Source organism: Triturus cristatus, chromosome 3_2 (assembly GCF_964204655.1).
Source record: "Triturus cristatus chromosome 3_2, aTriCri1.1, whole genome shotgun sequence".
NCBI classification, from domain to species: Eukaryota; Metazoa; Chordata; class Amphibia; order Caudata; family Salamandridae; genus Triturus; species Triturus cristatus.
In genome coordinates this window covers 416,662,259-416,688,496 of record NC_140584.1, presented here as the reverse complement: position 1 = coordinate 416,688,496, position 26,238 = coordinate 416,662,259, and the positions used below count along the sequence as shown (strand labels likewise).

Sequence of the window (26,238 nt, the reverse complement as noted above, 5' to 3'; positions counted from 1 at the left end):
CAAATACATTAGTGTTTAGCTGAGAGTATCAAGGGAAAAAGACACAATATTATATTTACTCCAGAATTGGAACTTTGATAGATCACCATGCTTATATTGTTCCCCGTCGTCGGAATGGGAGTCCCTGGTATACATAAAATAGCAATAGAAACCATTACCAAAACAGAAACTAGGCCTAGGCCCATTCTTGTTTTGCAACCTATCCACCTCTTTTTGTAAAAGAGACCAAATAAAGTGAACAACCAATCAGATTAGCCTCACCCCTTGGAACCCTCCTGAGAGAAGCTCAGAACCTCAGATTTTGTACAGCACATTGTGCAAGGGAGTCTCCACTGAGCTCTGCTCAGTTTTTTCCTGTTTACCTGAATTCTAGAGTTTTTTCACCTGTTTTTCTTCAAAACCTGCTTGGTCTTCATGTCAAGATGTCTGATAAGGAGTAGAAAGCCCTCTTTAAAGCCTGTGCCACCTGTGCTAAGAGGAGGTTATATGTAGAGGAGAAACACAAAGATTGTATTTGCTGTCTGTACCCAGACCATAAGGCAGCAGACTGTAAAATATGCCGCACTTTTTCCACGAAGACTCTGCAAGACCATGAGGGATGCCTGCTAACCTTGCTCCAGAAACTCAAGTCAAGTAAGGAGCCTGTATCCAGTGACAGTGAAGATGGATCTTCTGCTTCATCTTCCAGAAGGTCTTTAAAAAGGGGTAGAGTGTCTCCTTCACCTTCTGAAGAACGTCCTGGTAAGGCCTTAAAAAAGACATCTCGTAGGTCTGAAAGGCGTAGTCCTGGCGAATCTCCTCACCGAGGTGTAAAGGAGAGGGAAGTACTATCGAAGTGAGTGATGTATGAGAGGAAATCCAGCTCAGTTCCTCCATCTTCTCCTCCTGCGGCTCCAAAGACTTTCAAAAAGCCCTCATCTCTTCTGAGGTAAAATCTGTGAAGCAAGTCCCATCGTCAACGAAATCTTCAAAGGTACAGTCTTCTCCTTCTACTTTGGCTCCGTCGATGGGCTCGTTGATGGTGATTTCATTGTCTCCGACGCTGGCACTTCAGGGTTCCTCGTCAACGACTTAGACGCCGGTGGTGGCTATGTCGTCGTCTATGGTGTAGACGATGACGTCGAAGAGGATGACGACGAAGACGGCTTGCATGCCGACGACGACTATGACAACAGCTGTGGTGACGGTCTCGACGATGACTGCGTCGGCGACGTCCATTTCTTCGACTATTCTCATGTTGTCGACAGCCCCGTCGACGATGGAAAAAAAAAATTTCGGTCAAGAAGCGCCAGATTACACCTGCGATGGCTTCCCCCAGGAGGGTGACTCCTCTACCTCCAGCTCTCCTCCTTGAAGAAGAGGGTTTTGAGGAGAATGATGGTCCGTTTGGGTATGCAGACAGCCCTTCTCAGTTACATGTCAAGTGTCAGGACACAGATTCTGATATGGAATACGTGGAGGAACAGCACTATGATCCTTCCTCAGACTATCAACAGGAGATTGTTTCTATGCCTTCTTCCCTACCAGCGGACTTGCAATCTATGCTTCTGGACTATAGGAAGAGATTTGCAACGCAGCCTCGGGCTTCAGATGTGGAGCCACTACCTTCTGTTCCTCCTCGGCCTGCTACCCCTCTAATGCCTCAGCTGATACCGGTGGCCCAGGATTGCCAGCTATCGTGCCTCTTGTTCAGGATGACACCTCTGATGAGGACCAGGGCAACGTTGACATACCAGATCCAGACACGGAATGGGATGACTGACATTCCTGATCCGGCTTCTCCTTCGCCAGCGCCTGTTGATTCCCCTCCTGCAGACATAGGGGGTTTCCATAATTTGATGGAGCGAGCGGTTAAGAGATTCCAATTGCCCATGTCCACGGTGCAGTCGGGGTGTTTCCTTTATGACTTTAAGGAGCCTTACAAGAAGTCGGTCCGATCAATACCTATTGTTGGTCACGTCTGTGATGAACTATTAAAAGTAATGCAAAATACAGCTACGGTCATTCCGGTACTACCTCGCCTGGAGAAAAAATATAAGGCTCCAGATGATAGCCCGCCTGTTTGGTCATCCAGCCTAAACCGGACTCTGTCATCTCTCAAGCTGCCCAGAAGAAGTCCAGGAATCCTTCTGCTCACCTCACAACTCCTTCGGATAAAGAGGGCGGAATCCTTGATAATGCGGGCAAGAGATTTTCCTCTATGTCCAGCCTGTTGATCAGGGCTGCGAACGCCTTAGCTATACTTAGTCGCTACGATCGCCAAATGCGGTGCGACCTTTCCCCCTATCTGGACCAGTTGCCGGAAGATGGAATGAGTGCGGGATAACATCTGCGGAAGTCCTTGACTGAGCAATGGACATTGCAATGACTGCTTTCCGCTCCCTGGCTGGCGTTGCTGTCCTTCGTCGGCAAGACTGGTTCCGTCCTGAGGTCCAAAACAAGATATTGGATCTTCACTTTGATGGGAAAGCGCTCTTTGGGAAGCATGTGGATGATGCGCTCCAGGGTATTAAAAGGACACGGAAACCGCAAAATCCTTAGGGACTCTGCATTACCGCAAGGTTCCCTTCCGAGGATCCAGAGGGAGAGGTAACAACACATACAGAGGAGGATACCAACAACAGCGGTATTCCACGTATGGTTCGCAGTCACAATCCTACCGGCCAAACTACAACCAGCGGCAAAATCAGTCCTCCTCTTTCTCTCGGTCGAACAACAGATGAAGACAAGGACGCCAGGGGAGGGACGCCTCTAAGAGTCAATAGCGGCTTGCTGGTTCCGACTACTGTCCCTTCTGACATCAGTGGGAGGCAGAATTTCAAATTACCTCCACAACTTGCAGCAAATAACATCGGACGGTTGGGTACTGAAGATCATTCTATGCGGCCAGAGTTTGGAATTTGTCCAACCACCACTTTCCAAGCCCCCTCACGCCACTGCATCAAAACATCTGTCTTCTACGGTTGGAAGTCCATCAAATGCTCCTCAAAGGAGCGATAGAACCGGTCCCCCTCTCTCAGCGGGGAGAAGGTTTCTACTCCCGGTTCTCCCTGGTCCGGAAGACTATAGAAAAGTGGCGCCCTATTCTAGATCTGAGGGAGCTCAACACCTATCTCATCAAACAATCATTTTGCATGGTTTCTCTGCAGGACATTCTTCGTCTTTTCAGTTCAGGAGATTACATGGCCACATTGGATCTAGAGGACGCTTACTTTCACGTACCCATTCATCCTGCCCACAGGAGGTTCCTTTGCTTCACAGTAGCCAAGAGCCACTTTCAGTTCAAGGTCCTATCTTTTTGACTCCGGTCTGCTCTGCGGATCTTTACAAAGGTATTAACTCAGGTGGCAGCTTTTCTACGTAAACACCACCATCAGGTCTTCCCTTACCTGGACGACTGGTTGCTGAAAGCTTCTACAAAACAGGCAGCAGAACAATCCGTCGTGGCATGCACATGCCTTTTCGACAATCTCAGGCTGACTCTCAACTTGGAAAAGTCGACCCTCTGTCCGTCCAGAACAACCAGATTTCTGGGAGCCATTCTAGACACATCCATCGACAAAGCTTTTCCCACCCGGGAGAGGCAGGAAAAGCTGATGGCTATGGCCCGTCTGCTGTTAAAAAGACAGTCACTTTCAGTTCACTCCTCCAAGTCTCTCCTAGGGTCCATTTCCTCCTCCATTCCTCTGATTCATCACTGAAGTTTGCGGATGCGTCCTCTTCAGGAGGAGTTGGACTTGCAGTGGCGCCTAGTCAACGGATCTTTCGAAGACAAAGTCTTCGTTACCGTGCCTATGAGAAATGCTGCATCATGGTAGACGAGCGAGGAAATTATTTCTCAGGGTCTCTCCTTCAGAATCACTCCTGCTCCTCAGATAATTACTACAGACTCCTCGCTAGAGGGCTGGGAGCAGTTTCACAAGAACTTCATGTAAGCCACCGTTGGCTGCCTCTTCTACATATTAATCTGCTGGAGCTCAGAGCGATTCACTTAGCCTTACAGGCTTTTCTTCTGCGAATACAGCAGTCTGCAGTTCTAATACGAACAGACAACACGACGGCTATGCATTATAAAAACAAGGAAGGCGGCACCAGATCTCGTCTGTTGTCACAAGAGGCTCACACGATTTGGGAATGGGCGATCCAGCAGGGGATATCGCTCAAAGCAGAACACCTTCCAGGCGTTCTCAACAAGACAGCAGACATGCTGAGCAGACTGAAATCGGTCAGCCACGAATGGGAACTGGACCAGTCCACGCTGGAAGAGGTTTTTTGCCTATGGGGCAGGCCTTCCATAGACCTATTTGCACCACCAGAGAACAAGAAATGCCGATATTACGCAAGCAGGTTTCACCATCGGGATCATTGGGGAATGCGCTTTCGATGGCCTGGTCGGGTGCATTTGTTTAGGCTATTCCCCCCCATTCCTCTGATTCCCAGGCTTCTCAGGAAGCTTAAAGCGGAACCGTGCAAGATGATTTTGATAGCTCCTACGTGACCCCGACAGTTTTGGTTCACAGAGCTGCATCTCCTCTCCCTGGACCTTCCACTTACACTGCAGCCGATTCCTTCGCTACTGACCATTTCCCAGGGCCAAGTCTGGCATCCGGATCCGCAATCTCTGCTGTTGTCGGCATGACTCCTGAGCAGCGAGAATTTATTGGCTTGACCCTTTCCACAGAATGTCGGGAGGTGCTCTCTCAGGCATGAGCCCCAAGTACTAACAAGACTTACAAGCTGAAGTGGAAGCAATTCTGCATTTGGTGCCAGCAAAAAAGTGTCCATCCTTTTTCTTCTGAGCCGCATGAAGTTCTAACTTGTATTCTTTCACTAGCAAAATCGGAGAAGGCTCACTCTTCCATCAAGGTGCATTTTGCCGCCATCTCTCGCTTCAGTCGCACATCCTCGGGGCCTTCTCTCTGGTCAGCAAGGATAATTAAACAGTTTCTCAAGGGACTTTTCAGTCTTCCCGCTTGTCAAGCCTCCGCCTCCTCTTTGGCACCTTACCCAGATTATGAAGGGTCCCTTGGAACCTAATCACTGGTTGGATTTGACATTTCTCTCCTGGGAGGTAGCTCTGCTACTGGCCTTGACTTCGGCTAGAAGAGTGGGTGAATTGCAGGCTCTCACCATTCAGGAACCTTTTCTCCAGTTCAAAAAGGGTACAGTGATTCTGCACACCAACCTAAAATTCATATCGAAAGTGCCTTCAGACTTTCATTTGAATGAGCCGTCATGCTCAAAACTTTTTTCCCTCATCCTACTACTCCGACAGAAAAGCCACTCCACTCACTGGACATTTAGAGGTGCTTGAAATTCTAACTCCAGCATACTAAAGACTTCAGGAAGCCTCCTCAGCTATTTCTGTCTTTTAGTGGTCCTCGTAAGGTGTTTCCCCTTTCCAAGCAGGGGATTGCTCCTTGGGGTACCAGCGCTATCCAGTATTTTCACAGAGCAGCGGGTAAGCCCCTGGAAGGGCGGGTCCGTGCTCACTCCACAAGGGCGATTTCTTCTTAGGCAGCCCTCTTTGCCGGAGTTCCTATCCGGGAGATCTGCAGGGCAGCGACCTGGAGCAGTACTCATACATTTACAAGGCATTACTGCCTGGATTCTACAACGAAGAGTGACACAGCAATGGGCCAGTCAGTCCTAAGGAACCTCTTTCAGTAGCGGTGATCTTTCCCTTTCATCCTTCCATGTTAGTTTTTTCAGCTCTTGCACGTTTTTGTACCTCATGTCAGAAAGTTGATTGACCATTGAAATTGCAATTATGATGCATGTGCTATTGCTTTGTTCTTGATTTTACAATGGTCATGGTTCCAAAAATGTGCTGATAACTGCTAGCTACTCTGATACAAGCATGGGAATCTATGAAAGTTGCAATACTGGAGTAAGAAAACCAGTTACTTACCTGTAACTTTGGTTACTCCAGTATTTGAACTTTCATAGATTCCCATAGCTTGTATCATTCCCCATCGTCGGAATGGGAGTCTCGGTAAATAAAATAATCCCAAAGCAGTAGGTACAAAAGAGAAAGAAAGGCCTAGGCATGATCTCATTTTGTAGCATATCCACCTCTTTTTGTAAAAGAGACCAAACTAATGCAACAACCAATCAGAATAGCCTCCCCCCATAGAACCCTCCTGAGAGCGCCTCAGAGCCTTAGATTTTCTACCGCACGTTGTGCAAGGGAGTCTCCACTGAGCTCCGCTCAGATTTCTCTTCAACTTCTGTGTTTCAACTGTTACTTTTGAGCTTCCATTCTTCAGAATGTCTGACAAGGAGAAGAAAGCTTTATTCAAAGCCTGTGCCACCTGTTCAAAAAAGAGGCTTTATGTGGAGGACAAACATAAAGACTGTATTTATTGTTTGTACCCTGACCACAAGGCTACTGACTGTAAGATCTGTCGGACCTTCTTTTCAAAAACCTTAAGAGACTGTGAGGGACGTCTTCTCACCTGGCTGCAGAAGTTAGTCACGGAAGGACCCTGTTTCGAGTGACAGTGATGATGCCTCCTCTGCGACATCTTCGAGGAGATCTCAAAAACGGAGTAGGTCTTCTCCTTCAACTTCTACTGACCCCCCCGGCCAAGGCTTTAAAAAAGACCTCTGATGGGTCTGACAGGCGTAGTCCTATCAAATCTCCTCACCGAGGTGTGAAGGAGAGGGAAGGACTGGCTTCTGAGGTACAATCTGTTAAGAAAATCAGCCTAGGGCCTTCTGTTTCTCCTCTACCCTCTGAGAAACCAAAAAAAAAAAAAAAAAACAGCTTCCGAACCTTCTGAGGGGAAAGCTGACAAGAAAATCCGTCCGTCGTTGATGACATCCGGTCCGTTGACGACTGCATCAAGAAATCAACTGCCTTCGATGACGGCTCAGTCGACGGGCTTGTCGACAAGAACTTCATTGTCTCCATTTCCTTCGCCGACGACTGCTTTGTCGACGCTGCAACCTGAGGTACCTGTTATGTCGTTGACGCTTATGATGACTACCTCGACGAGGATGACGTCTATGTTGGTGTCGACGACGACGTCTTCTATGGCTTCCAGCATGGTACGGACAACGGTCCCGTCAACGTTTGCCCTTTCGTCGTCGACGGTTCAATCTTCATCGGCGATGACTTCGTCGACTACCTCGTCGGCGATTACTTAGTCGACGACTTTGTCGACGATACAAAAAGTGGCAATTTCGATAAGAAGCAGGATTACCCCGGAAATGACATCTCCTCGGAGAGTGACAACACTGCCTCCGGCACTTCTTTTGGAGGAGGAATTTTCAGAGGATGATGACGGTCCTTACGGGGATGCATATAGCCCATCCCAGTTACATGTAAAATATCAGGACTCAGACTCTGAGGACTATTATATGGAGCAACAGCAGTATCCGCCACAATCTAGGTGTCAGGAACAGTCACAACAGGGCATGGTGGCCATGCCGTCTTCATTCATTGCTGATCTCCAATTCATGCTGTTGGATTACAGAAAGAGATTTCCAGATCAATCTTCTGGCCAACAGTCAGTTCAAGTGTCTCAACCTCCTTCTCGATCTCCTGGTCCAGTGGTTCCTCCTCATCTCCAAACTTCGGGTCAGGAGCCTCCACAAAATGTAGTCACAACTCAAGATGACTCATCAGATGATGACCAGGGCACAGTCTCAGTCCCGGATCCAGATAGGGAATGGGACGACTACATTATTTTGGATCCCGCGTCTCCATCACCGGATCCTGCGGACTCTCCTCCAGCAGATATTGGAGGTTTTCATAATTTAATGGAAAGAGCTTCCAAACATTTTGATCTTCCCATTCCATCAGTACAATCGGAATGTTTTCTTTGATTTCAAAGAACCTTATAAAAAGTCTGTCCGTTCTATCTCTATTGTGAGTCATGTCTGGGATGAGGGGATAAAAGTTATGAAGTCTCCAGCAACTGCCATGCCTGTTCTTCCTCGACTGGAGAAAGTACAAAGCTCTAGAGGACAGCCCCACTTATCTGGTCAGCCAGCCGAAACCAGACTCCGTAATTTCTCAGGCGGTCCAAAGGAAGTCGAAGAATCTGTCCCCTCACCACACCACCAGATAAGGAGGGTAGACGACTAGATAATGTGGGGAAGAGGTTCTCTTCTATGTCCAGCCTCCTGGTCAGGGCTGCTAATGCCTTGGCTATTCTTGGACGATATGATCGCCAGATGTGGTGCGACCTATCCCCTTATTTAGACCAACTACCAGTAGACTCTAAGGCTGACTCCAAGAAAATCCTGGAGGAGGGAGAACGTTCCTCTTCGGAAATTGATTGCGCAATGGACATTGCTACTACAGCTTTCTGCTCTCTGGCAGGAGCGGCAGCCCTTAGACGGCAAGGCTTGCTTCGGGCTACCTGGTTTCGGCCGGAGGTCCAGAATAAAATCCTGGATCTGCCGTTCGATGGGGATATGCTTTTTGGGAAGCACGTGGACGATGCGCTGCAGTATATAAAAAAGGACACGGAGACTGCGCAGTCCCTTGGGACTTTGCAATACCGCAAAGTGCCTTTCCGTGGAGTGAGAGGAAGATGTTTTTCGTCATACAGGGGTGGATACAAGCAGCAGCGCTGCTACTCCTATTCACAGCCATCTCAGTCTTACAGGCCCCAGTATTCACAACGTCGGGGCCAATCGTAGTCTTTCTCTCGCCAATCTTCTAGAGGACGACAAGGGCGCCAGGGGAGAGATTCCTCTAAGCACCAATAGTGGCTTCCTGGCTCTGTCTACTGTTCCTTCGCCCCCTGTAACAGCAGTGGGGGGCAGGACATCACAATGCCTCCACAACTGGCGACTCATGACATCAGATAGGTGGGTCCTCCGTATCATCCGATTTGGCCATACTCTGGAATTTCAACACCAGTCACCATCCAGAGCCCCTCGCGCCACCGAATCCAAACATCTACACCTTCTACGTCTAGAAGCTCACCAACTACTTCTCTAAGGAGCGATTAAGCCGGTACCTCTGTCCCAACGAGGCAAAGGATTCTATTCTCGGTTCTTCCTCGTTCGCAAGACCGTAGACAAATGGCGCCCTATTTTAGACCTGAGGGAGCTGAACACCTATCTCATAAAACTCTTGTTTTTGGATGGTATCCCTGCAGGACATTTTGCGGCTCCTCAATCAAGAGGATTACTTGGCCACCCTAGATCTTGAGGACGCATACTTCATGTCCCTATCAACAGGAGGGTTTTACGCTTTACAGTAGCCAAGAGCCACTTCCAATTCAACGTCCTGCCTTTCGGACTCCGATCCGCACCGTGGATATTCACGAAGGTCTTAGCCCCAGTCGCAGCATTTCTCAGAAAACAAGCGCTAGAGGGTTTTCCTTATCTAGACAACTGGATGGTGAAAGCGCAGTCTTCTCAAGACAGCATCAGAAGCAGTAGCAAGCTGCATTCAACTCTTCAGTCCTCTGGGACTTCAACTCAACAGGGGAAAGTCGGTCCTTTGTCCTTCCAGGCCGGCCATGTTTCTAGGGGCTATTCTGTACACAACTTGATGCAAAGCTTTTCCATCAGAGGAAATACGGCACAAATTGATCACCTCCGCCGTCGATTGCAAACAAGACGGTCGCTGTCTGTTCGCCTTTACAAGTCCTTTCTAGGATCGATTTCATCCTGCATTCCCTTAATTCCGCATTGCAGGCTTCGAATGAGCCTGCTCCAAGAGCAATTAGACTTGCAGTGGCGCCAAACAGAAGGCTCTTTCGACGACAAAGTACTCATAACTCCTCTTATGAAAGAGGCGGCCAGCTGGTGGATGGTCGGAGACAATATCTCTCAGGATCTCGCCTTCACAGTCACTCCAACTCCTCTTGTTCTTACCAGAGACGCCTCTTTGGAAGGCTGGGGTGCGGTCTTGCAAGACCTTCAAGTAAGCGGCCGCTCCACATCAACCTACTGGAGCTCAAAGCAATTCGCCTAGCTTTACAGGCTTTCCTTCCGAGAATCCGAAAATCCACCGTCCTAGTCCGTACAGACAACACGACGGCCATGCATTATGTGAACAAGCAGGGTGGGACTAGGTCTCGTCTGCTGTCCATGGAAGCCCAGGAGCTTTGGGAGTGTGTTATCCATCACCAAATTTCACTTTCAGAGGAACATCTTCCGGGTGCCCTCAACATGACAGCGGATACGCTGAGTTGTCTCAAATCTGTGAGTCACGAGTGGGAAATAGACCAGCGCACTTTAAAGAGAATTTTCAATCTTTGGGGCACTCCGTCCATAGACCTGTTTGCCACTCCAGAGAACAGAAAATGCCAGTTCTACGCAAGCAGGGAACACCATCAGGGATCATTGGGGAATGTGCTTTCGATGGCCTGGTCAGGCACCTTTGTTTACCCCTTTCCTCCGATTCCGCTAATTCCAAGACTGCTCAGGAAGCTCAAAGCAGAACCCTGCAGAATGATTCTAGTGGCACCGGCGTGGCCCCGCCAGTTTTGGTTTACAGAGCTTCTCCTGCTCCCCCAGGACCATCCAATTCACCTGTGTCCAATTCCCTCTCTATTGACGATATCCCAGGGCCAAGTGCTACATCCGGACCTGAGCTCGCTTCAGTTGATAGCGTGGCTCCTGAGCACAGAGAATTTCAGAGTTTGAATATCCCTCAAGAATGCAGAGAGGTGCTAATTCAGTCCCGTGTACCTAGTACTAATAAGACCTATCGTTCGAAATGGAAAAGTTTCTGCCTGTGGTGCCGCCAAGAGGACATTCATCCTTTCTTTTCTGCTCCTCATCAAATCTCGCCATACATTTTATCTTTGGTCAAGTCAGGGCTCGCCCACTCTTCTATCAAGGTGCCCCTGGCAGCGATCTCTAGATTTCGATGCACATCTTCTGGCCCTTCCCTTTGGTCTGCAAGAATTGTGAGGCAATTTTTAAATGGACTTTTTAGGGTTTTTGCTCCAGTTAGATTTCCGCCACCCATGTGGCAGCTCAACTTAGTCCTTACTCATGAGACCTCAGTTTGAGCCAATTCATAAGGCAGACTTTAAATTTCTCTCACGGAAGGTAGCCCTCCATCACGCATTAACATCAGCCAGGAGGGTTGGAGAACTTCAGGCTCTCACTATTCAGAAACCGTTTTTACGGTTTAAAAGGGACACTTTCATCCTGGGAACAAATCCAAAATTCATCCCGAAGGTCCCTTCGGATTTTCATTTGAATGAATCGGTCATTCTCAAATCTTTTTTCCCTCGACCGGCAGCTCCAGCTGAGAGGTCTCTTCATTTTTTGGATGTTCAAAGATGTTTGAAATTTTATCCAACGCACCAAGGACTTCAGGAGATCTACTCAGCTCTTTGTCTCTTTCAGTGTACCTCGCAAAGGTTTCCACCTTTCGAAGCAAGGGGTTGCACGATGGATTGCCAATGCGATCTACTACGCGGAGTGATGCTGCAGTGGGACAGGCAGTCCTGAGGAATCTTTTCCAGTGGGCGGTGAGCTTTCCCTACTAACCCTCCTTCCTCTTATTGGTTTTGCACATTTTGTATCTGATGATGTTTACCGACTAGTGTTTTTGGTAACTTGTATTTCTTAGGACGATATACACACAGTTATTCTATGATTTATTCCACAAAATGTGCGTTATTTTCTAACTGCTAGCTATTCTGATACAAGCTATGGGAATCTATGAAAGTTCCAATACTGGAGTAAGAAAACCAGTTACTTACCTGTAACTTTGGTTCTCCAGTATTGGTAACTTTCATAGATTCCCATGCGCCCACCCTCCTCCCCTGGGAAAGTTCAGCCTTCAGCATATTCAGTTATACTGTTACACAACCGCTAGGTAAATCTGAGGCTCTCTCAGGAGGGTTCTATGGGGTGAGGCTAATCTGATTGGTTGTTGCATTAGTTAGGTCTCTTTTACAAATAGAGGTGGATATGCTACAAAATGAGATGAGTCCTAGGCCTTTCTTTCTCTTTTGTACCTACTGCTATGGTATTTTTTTATTTACCGAGACTCCCATTCTGACGACAGGGATTGATACAAGTTATGGGAATCTATGAAAGTTACCAATACTGGAGAACCAAAGTTGCAGGTGAGTAACTTGTTTTCTTCTCCAGTATTGGAAACTTTTATAGATTCCCATGCGACCCACCCTCCTCCCCTGGGAAAGCTCAGCCGCCCGTACCTTCAGTGGTGGTGTTCCACAACGGCTAGGAAAATCTGAGGTTCTGAGCTTCTCTCAGGGGGGTTCTAAGGGGTGAGGCTAATCTGATTGGTTGTTCACTTTATTTGGTCTCTTTTACAAAAAGAGTTGGATAGGTTGCAAAACAAGAATGAACCTAGGCCTAATTTCTGTTTTGGTAATGGTTGCTATTGCTATTTTATGCACACCGGGGACTCCCATCCCGAGGACGGGGAATGATACAAGCATGGGAATCTATGAAAGTTTCCAATACTGGAGAACCAAAGTTACAGGAAGTAACTTGTTTCCTTACTGTGCTTTTGTGCTGAAACCTGCTGCACCTGCATTCTATTTCACATTGTTCTTACCTCTGTAGTTTAGCCTTTTGCTTTCTCATGATTTTTTTTTTTTCTTGAGTAGTGAATCCTGCGCCTGTGCAACCTGCTCCAGCAGCTCCAGCTCCTCCACCCATGCGGAAGGATTCCACTCCTGTGATAGCCAATGTGGTATCCTTGGCTAGTGCACCTGCAACCCAGCCTACAGTGAACTCAAACAATGCTTTACAAGGTATCATTTAACATTTGCAGTCATAGTATTTTGTTTGTTTACCAGTTTGATATTCCTCTGTATTCTGAGATTGGGGCTCCTAAAATGACATACAATTTACCACTGCAGGTTTGTGAATCACTCTTTTCTAGCATTGAATACTTAATGGATTTACCTGAATCTAAGATGACCACTTCTCTTCAGGGTACCTTATTGTTACCCGTTGGAAAACAAGTCAGAAAGACTTGGAGGACTACTAAACATATTCTCTATTAAATGGTGAGGACGTCTGGACAAACATTGGAATATTAAAATGTCCTTTGAGTGAAAGATGTTTGTACATCAGTTCAGTTTGACTTCTACATCTTGCTTGTGACATACTGTCCTCCAAACATTCCCCATTGAACGTGACTTTGTACATTAGCATTTAATTACTGCAACTGACATTGCAAACAAAAGGAAAAGCATTCTCAAACCTCAAGTGTCCCATCCCCTTATTTTATGTCAGTGAAGGTCGCTATCTCACTTCTGATACAGAAGGTAGGCAGCCTAGTATGTGTGTCTTTTGGTTTTTGAAAGCTAAGTTGTTAAATTTCCATTCAGCACCACAGCTGAAAAATCTTATCCAAGAACTCTTTTGGAGGTGTGTCGGATAAAGGAATCTGTGCACCACAATGTATTTAACTCCATAAAGCTAGGCACATACCCTGCAATTGTGACATCTATAGGACTAGCTTCAATAAAACCCAGAATAGAAGAGGTTAGCTGCTGCAATTTGTAAATGCTGAATCTCCTTGACAGTTATGGGAGAAGAGTTCGACAAAAGCCAAAACCTGCCAGTTGAAACTTTCCAGCAGAAAAGTTCCTTTAACAGGTGCCTCCTCTAATCCATGTGCAACTCCCACCAAAAGATCCTTTACACTTGCCTTGAAAGTGCATACTTCGTGTCATGGAGAAATTTCATTGCAGAATTCAGGGTCTTATAACCTTTCAAGAGAACTGGCTGTGAGAAAGTGCCATCTTTCTTGCATGGTATGCCCCCACTTTTTGCTGAATTGCTGATGTACTTTGAGTGTGTCCTGGGCTCCTGCCAATCAGGTGCCCAGGGCCTGTGTTCCTTCCCTAAAAACTGTATTGAAGCCTAAACCCAATTGGCATATCTGGCCACATGTCAGCCCCTGGTAAATGGTACCATAGGTACCCAGGACACTGTGACCAGAGAAGGCCCCTAATGGTTGCAGCACTTATTGTGCCACCCTTAGAGGCCCTGTACCCTAATACACACACACACTGCCTTTGCAGGCTGCATGCCATGTCACTGAATAAAACACAGTCGACATGGCACACATCCCTGTGTGCCATGGCCACAACACACCACCCTGGCATACCTCAGTCACCCCTCTAGCTGGGTGCCCTATGCCAGTGGTGTGGCTACAGTTGCATGAGCCCTGTACCCCTACAGTACCCAGATCCATTCCTAGGCACTGTAAGTGCAGTGCTCCCATTAAGAGTATATGGTGCTGGGAGGTCGTCATCACAAACTCCACAGCACCATGATGGCTACACTGAAGACTGAGAAGTTTGGTATGCCAGTGTGGAATTTAATGTAGAATGCATGACAGAGGGCATCTTAGAGATGCTCCCTGAAACTAACCCACAACCAGCGTCCTTACTGAGAGGCTGCCTAGGCTGCCACCCAGCAGACATGTTGCTGGACACCTGGGTAGAGAGCCATCCGCTCTGGTGGGCCTGCAACAATGCACATCCTGGGCGAGGTGCTAGGTCTCCTCCTCCAGGATGGGCAGGGGAAGCTTCAAAGGCATGCCGCCTTTTTGAGCTTCTCCGGGCCACTTGCTGTACTCAGCAACTGGCCCCCACCAGTTCTGACCCCCACTCTGGCGGGAAGATCGGCGAGAAAACCTAAGTGAGGAAAGGGGGTGTGCCAGCCTCTGCCAACCCCACCCCTCAGGTGGGGGAGGCGAGGTAAAGCACAACTCCGGGCTCTCGCCATCTTGAGGATGGGGAGCCCTACCAGTGCTTAATTTGTAAAATATTAAGTGCAGGTGCTCAAATTCTTTTAGGAGACCACAGCCACTTTACCTGGCTCCACCCACTTCCTTCACTGGCTCCACCCACTTATTTGTCTCCACCTACATTCTCAACTGGCACTGCTGAAAGCCAGATGTAATACCCGATCTGAATTTCAGCAAGGTAGCCTTCCTCAGGTAAAGGTTTAATAGGAGGTTCCACCCGCCCGAGAAAATTTTGTGAAAAATGAATTCAAAAAGTGCATTTAAAACACAATTGCAGAATAAATTGGCTGAAATGACTAATGCACTGAAAGGGAACACCTATAATTACTACCTTATGGCCTCCCGTCTTCCTCTTGTTTATGCCTACGCTCATAAATAAAATGCCATCAAAATGCCATGCCAGAGCTAATAGGGAGGGTTGAATGCTGGCAGTGGAGCAATAGCCATGTAGACAGAGGCAGAGAAAGGACTAACACTTTGAAGAAAGGAGAGAGAGCATTAGGCAGATGATACAGGGCAGTGAAGTTGGAGTCAAGGATGATGCTAATTTTGAACAAAAAAAATCCAGGAGTTTGTCACAATTGTTGTGATGCGCAGGGGATGTTCTTTTGGGCATCTGGGTTAGACACTTCTTGAAAGATGTTGAAGGTTTCTCTTGTTCGGTCAGACCTGCTAGATGAATTTTGTAAATTAAGAATTTTTGGCTCTCTTTATGGTACTATGGAGGCCTTACAGGTATCCCTTAAAGAGGGCTATCTTCAGTTAAAATAGTCTTGTGCAACTTGCATTACAGGTTGAGACTGGTTTGTTTCAGTTCCACTGTCACCACATTGGACCATCTTTAGTGGAATTAATGCCAAATTTAGTGTTTCTTGTTTTGGCTGGGGCCAACCTCGCAGAGTGCAGTGATGTATTGTGGCATAGATTGTCCAGTAAGGCTTCAGTATCATCCTAGTTGAGCAAGGTAGTTGTAACAACATTCTATGTTTCCTCAAGCTCCTCTGTGCTGACATATCTGTAACACTTGTATGGCATAATTGCATATCTTTCTTTTGAAACAATGCAAGCATTCTACAAACCTGTGTCCTAGTTCATTCGTGCATATCATATGGAAAAATCTGGCATGAATGCTGCAGGTGTCATCAAGTCGAACCTAAAAGATAGCTGACTTAAGATGTGCTCAATGCTAATCGTTGTGTATGTGACATTTATGTTTTTGAAAGGCATCAAGGAGGTTGGTGGATTGAGGTCAATGATGAAAAATGTAACAAAATATGCACTTACTGGCTCCCTCCATGGTAATTACTTGCAGCCCAACACAAGACATGTGTTGTTTACTCTGTATCAAAGTTCGATTTTCATAAAATATATAATATAATACATAGTGTTTGAATCAATTGACTATTGGAATTGAGGGCCGGAAATGTTTCCTGGTAATGTTCCCTGGCGTTACATCGGGTGGTACACCATCAGCATTGGGTTTTTATTAGTACTCCAGTCTTTACATTTTACCCACATAAGGCTGATTTATGAAGGAGGTTTGCGGTAAAAAAAAGCTGTGATTTTTAAAAAGGAAACAAAAAGTATGGATGTGAGTAAAGGTAAAAAACATTATTGAAAGGAAACGTGGAGAAATTGTGACAAAGGGAAGGAAACCCAATTTATGTCCGCCTCAGCAAACTGGAAATACGTTTTGTATTATTTCATGGGCACACATTCAGAAGCCATTTTTTGTTTGGGGAATCTCCTTAAAACTCAATTTTATCATTATCTCTTAAAAAAGGTTTCTTGAGCATTACCTCCCCTTTAAACCTCTAGGGACGGAGTCCTTTATCACTCACCGGTGCCTTACAGGAATGGTCAAGAGGGAGATATTTTCATTTTCTGGATACTCCCTTGTCTGGCATTGGATAAGCAGTGTGACAAGTTATCACAGGTGGGCAGTGCAGTGGTCGAAGTGGGCGGGATCGGCAGGGCATGGTGTGCCCCTACTTTTTAAATTTAATAGAAATTGTTCCCCTACTTTTTTATTTCAAAAATGCGTCCCCGGATGCCAAAAATAACCAAGGCCTATGGATAAGGCCCACAGTTCCCCCTACTTTTTTTCCCCCACTTCGACCACTGGGGCAGTGCGATAGGCTGGCACCAGAGGGAACCACAAGGAGCTTGCACCAGGTAAGTGCAAGGACCCGTCCTCATCCTACATTTCCCATTGCTCCGTTTCTATCTCTCTTTATCGGGCTTGTGGCCTGAATGCTGAGGATCATTAATTTGCACATAAATTCAATATCCCGTCCCAGGATTAGACAATTCAATCCTTTGTCGTTGCTAGTGATTGTCCCGTCACACTGTGCAAAACAAGCTTGCATCACCCAGGGCCAGCCACACACCGAAGCTTCCAGAAAAAAACCGATCAAACCTTTCACTAACTTTTAAAGACATCACAAACGGAACATTTCAAAATAAACAGATGCCACCTTTCAAGTGACCCCAAAGAAGCTGCAGTCAGAAAACATTTCCAAACAAGCAGATGCGACTGTAAAAGCAGAGTTGGTAACTTACTTGGTTTACTGCCTTTTTTAAGAGGAACGCTGCTGCGCTGCGAACTGCATGACATGCTGCTACTTCAGTGAATTGTTCCGGACTGCTGGTGCGTAGTACGTGCGTGCGTGCCTCATGACGATATTGCGGGCAGGCGGCAAAAGAAATTTTAAGAAGGTTGCGTACGCTGCTGTGGCTGTACAGGACCAAATCCAAATCCAGCCCAATCAGTGGTCCGCCAACCAGTTAAACCGAGGGAAGGCATGGATATATTATCGTCTCAGCTATTCAGCCGAAAGAGAGTTTCAACAGTCCACTACATTGACTCACACTACACAAGTTGTACAGTTGTTGATGTGAGTTTGCCCTGACATCTAGACCCGGCCCGGATAAATAAGTGCCGGTGGAAAGCACCGGCACAAATTAAGCACTGAGCCCTACCCAATCAGGACTAGGCTCCTGCCCCCCTCCCACTGGAGAGTGGCATGCTAGAGGGTGTACCCACCCCAGGGAAGGGACTCATTTGTCCCTGACCTTTACCTACCTGTAACGCCCCTAAATTTAGTATTTAGGGGCACCCTGAACCTTCCTTCCTCAGATTCCAAATCCGAAACAAGAAAAACAAGAAGAAAGACCTGCTGTGCAGCGACTCTGACCAAGAATCAAGCACCCAAGGACCCTCCTCACGACGCCTGCAGCCTCAACTCCAGGGACCCTCCAACCATGACCCCCAGAGGGTAAGATTTCCCAACGCCAAAAGACACGCCTGCACCCGGTGGCCCCCTGTGCCCAACTCCTGGGTGCCTACCTAACCTAAAGCTTCCCAACTTACCTCTCGAAGTGGTGGTCGCACCTGCAGAATCTCCGTCCCCGAGCTTGCAGCCTTTGTTCTGTAGTAGGGGATCTCTGTGTATAGTCATAATCTATGAATAATCCCCGCCCATGTGCGGGGACCCCGGAGCAATCAAAAATATCTCTTAAGCTGTCCCGCATTTGCAAACCTGCCAAGACACTTAAGAGACAGACAAAATAATACAGCCTAATCACAACAAGGCTGCACTGGCCAGCACTTCCTCTGAAGTGAACACAAAAGCCAAAATAAAGTTTAAATGTCATTTTTATTCACATTTGACATGTTCCTTTATTGTATCACACTCCCTTCACCAAAATCCCTTTAAACAATAGAGAGGAAGGGGTGGACAGACAAGCCCTATAGGCTGTCATTATGTGTCTGCTAAAGGGATACCGTGCCTTTAAGAAACTCTCCAGAGACCCCCGGTATCCCAGGATGCACAGCCAACCCAAGTTACTTTCAGTTCTTTTTTCCGGCTCCTGCTGGCAGGACCCTGGAGCATTAGCTCTTCATTTTTTGAGCTTTTATTCATTTTGAGTGATTTTTTTTCTGGATTTGAAGTTTCATTCGACGTCTTTGGCCTTTCTCTACATTCTGCTGTGGTTTTTTGGCAGAATTTCTGCAGTTTGCTTGCCTCTATAGCATCGGATTTGAACACCTGTTTAGCAAGTGCTTTGACTGCGGTAGGTCATAAAGGCCAAAGCTGAAGCTCAGAGTTTGTCTTCTGTGCTTGCCTGTGTCTTATGTTTGACACCTGTTTAGGCTTCTTCAGCCCCTGGGTAAGGAGAGGGTAGGTCCTCTACCACGTCTCATGCTGTGGCCTCGGGGGCTTTCCCCAGCCGGTCAGCATCGAGGACGGCGACGTCGAGAGCAGGTGTAACGCCAATGCTCTCCGTCGACCCAAGAAAAGGCCCACGTCAAGGAGGCTGCTGAGCCATGACGCCGAGAGCCATGACGTCGAGAGCCATGACGTCGAGAGCCATGACGTCGAGAGCCATGACGTCGAGAGCCATGACGTCGAGAGCCATGACGTCGAGAGCCATGACGTCGAGAGCCATGACGTCGAGAGCCATGACGTCGAGAGCCATGACGTCGAGAGCCATGACGTCGAGAGCCATGACGTCGAGAGCCATGACGTCGAGAGCCATGACGTCGAGAGCCATGACGTCGAGAGCCATGACGTCGAGAGCCATGACGTCGAGAGCCATGACGTCGAGAGCCATGACGTCGAGAGCCTTGACGTCGGCGCTGATGCTGGGCGTCGACGCCGATGCTGGGCGTCGACGCCGAGGCTTGACGTCGACGCCGGTGCTTGACGTCGACGCCGGTGCTTGACGTCGACGCCGGTGCTTGACGTCGACGCCGGTGCTTGACGTCGACGCCGGTGCTTGACGTTGATGCTTGGCGTCGACGCTTGGCGTCGACGCTTGGCGTTGTTGCTTGATGTCGATGAGATGCCTGCCGTCGGTGCGATGCTTGACGTTGGTCCGAGGCTGGACGTCGATGCATGGCTGGACGTCGATGCATGGCTGGACGTCGATGCATGGCTGGACGTCGATGCATGGCTTGACGTCGAGACGCTTGGCGTCGCGGCGCAGTGATGCGTGACGTCGATCGCCGTCGAGGCGCGGTGATGCTCGACGTCAAGGTGCAGAAGGAGGTTCGACACCGCTGTAGTGGTGCCGTCGCAGTGCTGATGACGTCGCAGTAATGGTGAGGTCATGGGTGACGTCGAGGGGTCATTACTGGCGCTCGATGGCTAGGTCCGGTTCTGGACCTCGCTCTGTTGTGGGCCTACCATCATAGGCGGGGACTTCGTTTTCCCGGCAGCGTCGACTCTCGACGCTGAGCTGGCGCCGAGGGACCCTTCGGAGTCTGGGGCTACTTACACGTGGTCCGCTCGGAAGCGCGGGACTTTGGTCCCCTCGCTTAGCAGTGTCTGCGTACCGGCTCACCATCTTGGTCGCCTCCTGCTCCGCCCCCACGGGTGATACCACGGGGATGCCGCAGAATTCTCTCCGGCTCATCTCCCACTCACCGGGGGGCCTGTGGCGCCTCGGCCGGCGACCCCCCCCCCCCTCCGTGGAATCTTGATGTCCCTAGCACGAGGTCTCGTGTGGGGGCGTCGGTCCCATGGAATCCGCTGTCTTCCATAAGGTCCCGTCGTCACCGTTATGGAAGTTCTCGGGTCAGGCATGCCAGGGGGGCCTCTTACGTGAATAGGGAGAGGTGCTCTCCTGTTCTTACGAACCTCTGGCTGGGCCGTTGTGGTGATCCCTGTGTGCGTTCCTTCACCGACGTGTGGATCTCCTGCCCAGAGACAGGGATAGTCTACAGGGCATGATGGTTGCGGATATATATATATATATATTCTTAGGCTCTGCAGCAGATGTTTCGCTTCAGGCGCATCCCGGGCTTTGCCGTGGGTTTGTTCTACGGCGACGTTCTGGTCTTCGACGGAATCTCTGCAGCCTGCGCAGCAGTGTGTTTCTACTCTCCTTTTCTGCCGCAACTCTTGTGCTCCCATGCGGATAGCGAGGCGCCATTGAGTCATTTTGGGGCTGACCGCCGTGCGACTCTTCCGGTTTCCCTCCAGCGCTCCCTCCACCTCGCTCGCGCTTTGTGCGCGAGTTGTAGAAGGAGGCCACCTCCATCTTCCAGTAAAGGAAGATAGACTCGGCTCCTCTGGGACGGACTGGACAGGGATGGTACTCACCGTTCCTTCTAGCGTGCAAGGGAGACATGACCGAGTTTGGACCCACGTTCGGCGGGCGACAAGCCGACTCGTGGGATCAAAGAGTAGTACATGCCGGTGGGGGTCTCTGCCTTAGGTTTCCCCTCAACCTCCTCAGGGTGACTGACTATGCAGCGGGGAAAATATCGCGAGTTCCTGTTTTTCACAGTGGGCAACGGCCATTATCATTGCTTTGTGCCTCCTTTCGGCCTGCAGCCTACACCTTGGAATGTTCCATACGCTAGGCCGTGGTGGCTGCGCATATGAGAGTCACAGTGGCTTTGTCTCTCCGTTTCTGAACGGCTGGTTGATCAAGGCAGCTACTTTCGGGTAGCGCGCCTGCATTTCACTTGGACTCTTTCTCTATCTCGCTCTCTCTCTCGCTCTCTCTCTCTTACTTCGTTTGGGCCTCCGCACCGACCTCACAAGGTCTGTCGTGACTCAACGGCTGTGTGCCCTTCGGAGGGGAGACGCTCTTCGATCCTTCGTAGGGCTCGAGTTCTTGTATTATTACCCTCCCCACCCCACCCCCCACCCCCCACCCCAACGGTGGGGCAGGTCTCGTCTCTGACGGTTGGTTGGTCAGGGCACACTCCTTTCAGAAGCGCAAGCGGCCTCCCTCCAGACGTGCGTTCTCTTGAACAAGCTGGGGTGGCACGTCACCAGGTCCAAGTCGGTCCCGGCGCCGTTCCAGTGCATATAGTACGTGGCGGCCTCCATCTCTACGCTGTCAGTAAGCGTGTCTCCTTCGGCGGAAAGACGATGGTCACTCCTTCGGTAGGCTCAGGCCCTTGTGACCGCTCCATCGGAGGGGCTTGTGACGGCGAGATTCGGCTGTCGCTGCATGCTCTTCAGTCGCTGCAGTGGTGGTGTTCGGGGGACAATCTCCTCAGTCGGGCCCTCTTCACAGGGGGTATGGTCGCAGACGGAGATGACTTACCACATCAACTTTTTGGGAAACTCAGAGCGGTACCCTTGGCCCTGCAGGCGTTCCATTCCTCCTTCAAGGCAGACTCCCTGCTCGTTCAGACGGACAATCCTACTTCCATGTATTGCATCTACAAGCAGGGGGGCTCCCGTTCACGCATGCTGTCTCGGGAGGCGCAGGCCATCTGGTATTTGCTAGTGACCAGGAACCTACCGATCACGGCTACCCATTTGCTGGGAGTGCAGAATGCCCAAGCCGTTGCGCTCAGCAGGCTCGTTCACGAGAATCACGAGAGGGTGCTAAACGGCGACGTGCTGATAGACGTCTTCGCAGAGTGGGGCTCCCCGGATGTCGATCTGTTCGCTCGGGCAGAAGACAGCAGAGGCTGCGACTTCGCGTCCAGGTACTTCCGACCAGGGACGCTGGGGAAAGCTCTCTGGATCAGCTGGTCTAACGGCTTCTCTACGCCTTTCCACCCTTTCCCCTGATATCGGCGGTGCTGATCGAGCTGTTGCGATCCAGAGCCAGGATGATCCTTTTGGCTCTGGAGGGGTCGAGGCACTGGTGGTTCACCGACCTTCTTCACCGGTCTGTTATTCCACGCAGGCGCCTGCCATGTCGGCCGGACCTTCTCACGAGGTTCGGATGACAGATGGTTCCCCCGATCTCTTGTCCTGGAGTTTGGCAGCCTGGCTCCTGAGTTAGTGCAATATGGACACTTGATACTGCCTCGGGACTGTATGGATATACTGAAAGAGGCAAAGAGACCGTCTACGAGAAATTCTTCTGCCTATAAGTGGAAGAGATTTTGCTTATGGTGCAGGGCAAAGGACGTTGACCCTACATCCTGTAGAGAAGATGCTATTCTGCCTTATCTGCTGCAGTTGGCTCCCTCTGGGCTTAATTTTCAGTCTATCAGGGTTCGTCTCGCAGCTTTGACTGCGTAGAGAAAGGGCCCTTCCCAAACCTCATTTTTCCACATGCCTGTGGTTACGGATTTTTTGGAAGGTTCGCGTAAGGTGTTCCTCCCTGTTAGACGACCTTCTCCACCATGGGTGTTGACTGTGGTGTTGTCCAGATAATGAGGGAGCCTTTTTGAGCCTATTCATGAGGCCTCCTTGCAGTATTTGTCCTGGAAGGCTGTTTCTCCTGGTGGCGATTACATCAGCCAGGAGAGTAGGTGAGAGTCAGGCTCTGTGTTTTTCAGAGCCGTATACTGTATTCCATGCTTCTAAAGTGGTAATGCGTACTCAGCCTAAGTTTTTACCTACAGTGATATCTGATTTCCATGTGAATCACATGATAACTTTGCCTACGTTTTTTCAGCATCCCTTCTCTCCGGCGGAGAGGTCTCTGCGTTCACTTGCTGTGCGTAGGGTGTTGACCTTCTATCTCGATAAGACAAAAGGAATCCGTAGGTCGGATCCACTGTTGGTGAATTATGGTTCGGTAAGAACTGGTCTAGCTACCTCAACACGGTCCCTCTCCGGATGGATGGTGTCCTGTATTCAGCTTTGTTATCAGAAGAAGCTAATAAGACGTTAGGGGGTAAGCCTACAGCACATTCGACTAGAGGCAAAGCAGCGACTGCAGCTTTGCTTCAGAATGTTCCAATTGCTGACATTTGTAAGGCTGCCGCCTGGAAGTCGGTCCATACGTTTTCAAAGCATTACTGCCTGGATTCTGATGCTAGGGCAGATGCGCAGGTTGGACGTGGCTTCGCTGAGGAATTTGTTTGCACAGTAATTTGTTGGTGTCTGGGTTTTTACTCCACCGCTGTTTGTTGGTTGGGATGGGCTTGCCATTCTATTCATAGATTATGACTATACACAGAGATCCCCTACTACAGAAGGAGTAGTTTCTTACCTGTAACTCCAGTTCTGTAGTAGGGGTATCTCTGTTATAGTCATAAGCGACCCTCCCTCCTCCCCGGTGGAGTAACCTGACGGTATCAGGCCTGTTGTTATACACCTTCAAAAAGAACTGAAAGTAACTTGGGTTGGCTGTGCATCCTGGGATACCGGGGGTCTCTGGAGAGTTTCTTAAAGGCACGGTATCCCTTTAGCAGACACATAATGACAGCCTATAGGGCTTGTCTGTCCACCCCTTCCTCTCTATTGTTTAAAGGGATTTTGGTGAATGGAGTGTGATACAATAAAGGAACATGTCAAATGTGAATAAAAATGACATTTAAACTTTATTTTGGCTTTTGTGTTCACTTCAGAGGAAGTGCTGGCCAGTGCAGCCTTGTTGTGATTAGGCTGTATTATTTTGTCTGTCTCTTAAGTGTCTTTGCAGGTTTGCAAATGCGGGACAGCTTAAGAGATATTTTTGATTGCTCCGGGGTCCCCGCACATGGGCGGGGATTATTCATAGATTATGACTATAACAGAGATACCCCTACTACAGAACTGGAGTTACAGGTAAGAATCTACTCCTTCATCTTGCAGCTTCTCCTTTGAAATACATTGAGCGCCCGACGGCTCAAAAGCACCCTGCACCCAGCCGCCCGAGTGCCCCTGGAAGTGCAGCATCTGTCCTATCCTACTTCCCCACTTGCCCTGTGTAAGTGACCAGGAGCCCAGCTCCCACAGTCGCATGGCCTGCCTGCTAGCAGCCACCAACTAAAGGCCCCCTGCACGCCATAGGCTAACATTGGCACTACTCTCTCTGCACCCGGCTGCCCCAGTGTGTAACAACTGTACCTACCTGACCCTGGGAGACCCCGGAGTCTATGCCTAGAACCTTAACTCTGCCAGTCGAGTACTTACCTGAAAGCCGATAACCTACATTTTCTCCATAGGGTAACATTGACTGGTTTCACTTGGAAATTCTTCTAAGTGTCGAGTTTTGAAACTTGAAAAATATTCACAAAAAATCACCTGATTAACGAAAACAAAATTACTCACCTGTTCGCAGGAGAGATCCCAGTGCTGGATCTTGGTGCCCAGCACTGACCCTGTAAAGTAATTACAACTTTAACCAAACTTAACTCAATATTCCTTAAAAATCGCCCGTGTAAAAAAAACGATTTCTTTCAACTGTTTTACAGGAGATGCACCATGGGCTGAATCCAGGATCCAGCCCTGAGTAAGAAAAACCTGTGCAAAGTAATTGATATTGCATTTACTTAAAGATTCCCTTTGAGCTCAATTTTATAATTGTGTTTAACTTGTGTTGCCTATTGCAACAACTGTAACTATTGCATTTAAGTCTATTGCTTATTGAACGTACTCAACTAGAGCATTTCATTCTGAGAAAGTAGTTTGATACCTACTTGTGGTTCTAAAATAAAACAACTATATATTTTTATATACAAAACAATTGGCCTCTGATACTGTCTTACTGCTCGACCAAGCTACCACTTTAGAGAGTAAGGTTATATCTAACGTTAGCCTCTGCCAAACCACTGGGGACTGTTGGACTCTGTGAGAAAGTGCCATCTTTCTTGCATGGTATGCCCCCACTTTTTGCTGAATTGCTGAATGTACTTTGACTGAGTGTGCCCTGGACTTCCTTCCCTAAACAAAAACCTCAAAACCAAATTGGCAAACCCTGGCCACATGTCAGCCCCTGGTAAGTGATACCCTAGGTACCCAGGGCCTTGTGACCAGGGAAGGCCTCTAAGGGCTGCAGCACTCATTGTGCCACCCTTAGAGGCCCTGTACCCTAACACACACACACTGCCCTGTACCCTAACACACACACACTGCCCTGGCAGGCTGAGTGTCTGGATACAAGACAAAACAGAGAGACGACACGACACACATCCCTGTGTACCATGCCCACCACCTACACTGCCCTGGCATACATCAGCCACCCCTCTAGCTGGGTGCCCTATGCCAGTGGTGTGGGCACAGAGGCAGGAGCCCTGTGCCCCTACAGTACCCAGGTCCATTCCTGGGCCCTGTAAGTGCAGTGCTGCCATTTAAGAGTACATGGTGCTGGGAGCTTGTCAAACACGAACTCAACAGCACCATGATGGCAGCACTGAAGACTGAGAAGTTTGGTATCAAACTGCTCAGCACATTAAATCCACACTGATGCCAGTGTGGGATTTAATGTACCAAGCACCACAGAGGGCATCTGAGAGAGGCCCCCTGAAACCTAACCTGCAATCCACGTCTGTTGTGAGGCTGCCTAGGCTGCCACACAGCAGACATGTTGCTGGACCCCTGGGTAGGAGAGCCCCCGCTCTCCTGGGTCTGCAACAATGCACATCCTGGGCGAGGTGCTAAATCTCCTCCCCCAGGATGGCCAGGGGGAAGCTTCAAAGGTATGCTGCCTCTGTGAGCTTCCCCAGGCCACTGCAACCCCCCCACTCTGGCGGAAGCTTGGCCGGAAACCCCAAATAAGGACAGGGGATGTGCCAGCCTGCCAACCCCACCCCTCAGGTGGGGGAGGCGAGGTGAAGCACATTCCCGGGCTCTCGCCATCTTGAAGATGGGGAGCCC

General features: G+C 48.9%; 1 protein-coding gene across 10 annotated transcripts in view; it reads left to right on the top strand.

Moving 5' to 3' along the window:
• The window catches only part of ZMYM4 (zinc finger MYM-type containing 4), a 1,418,124-nt gene that overhangs the window by 863,983 nt on the left and 527,903 nt on the right, over window positions 1–26,238 (top strand). For all 10 annotated transcript variants that reach the window (XM_085648002.1, XM_085647995.1, XM_085647996.1 and 7 more), the window contains one exon: window positions 12,570–12,716. In XM_085648002.1, coding sequence (XP_085504128.1) covers window positions 12,570–12,716 — 147 coding nt within the window. The remainder of the gene's footprint in view (window positions 1–12,569; window positions 12,717–26,238) is intronic.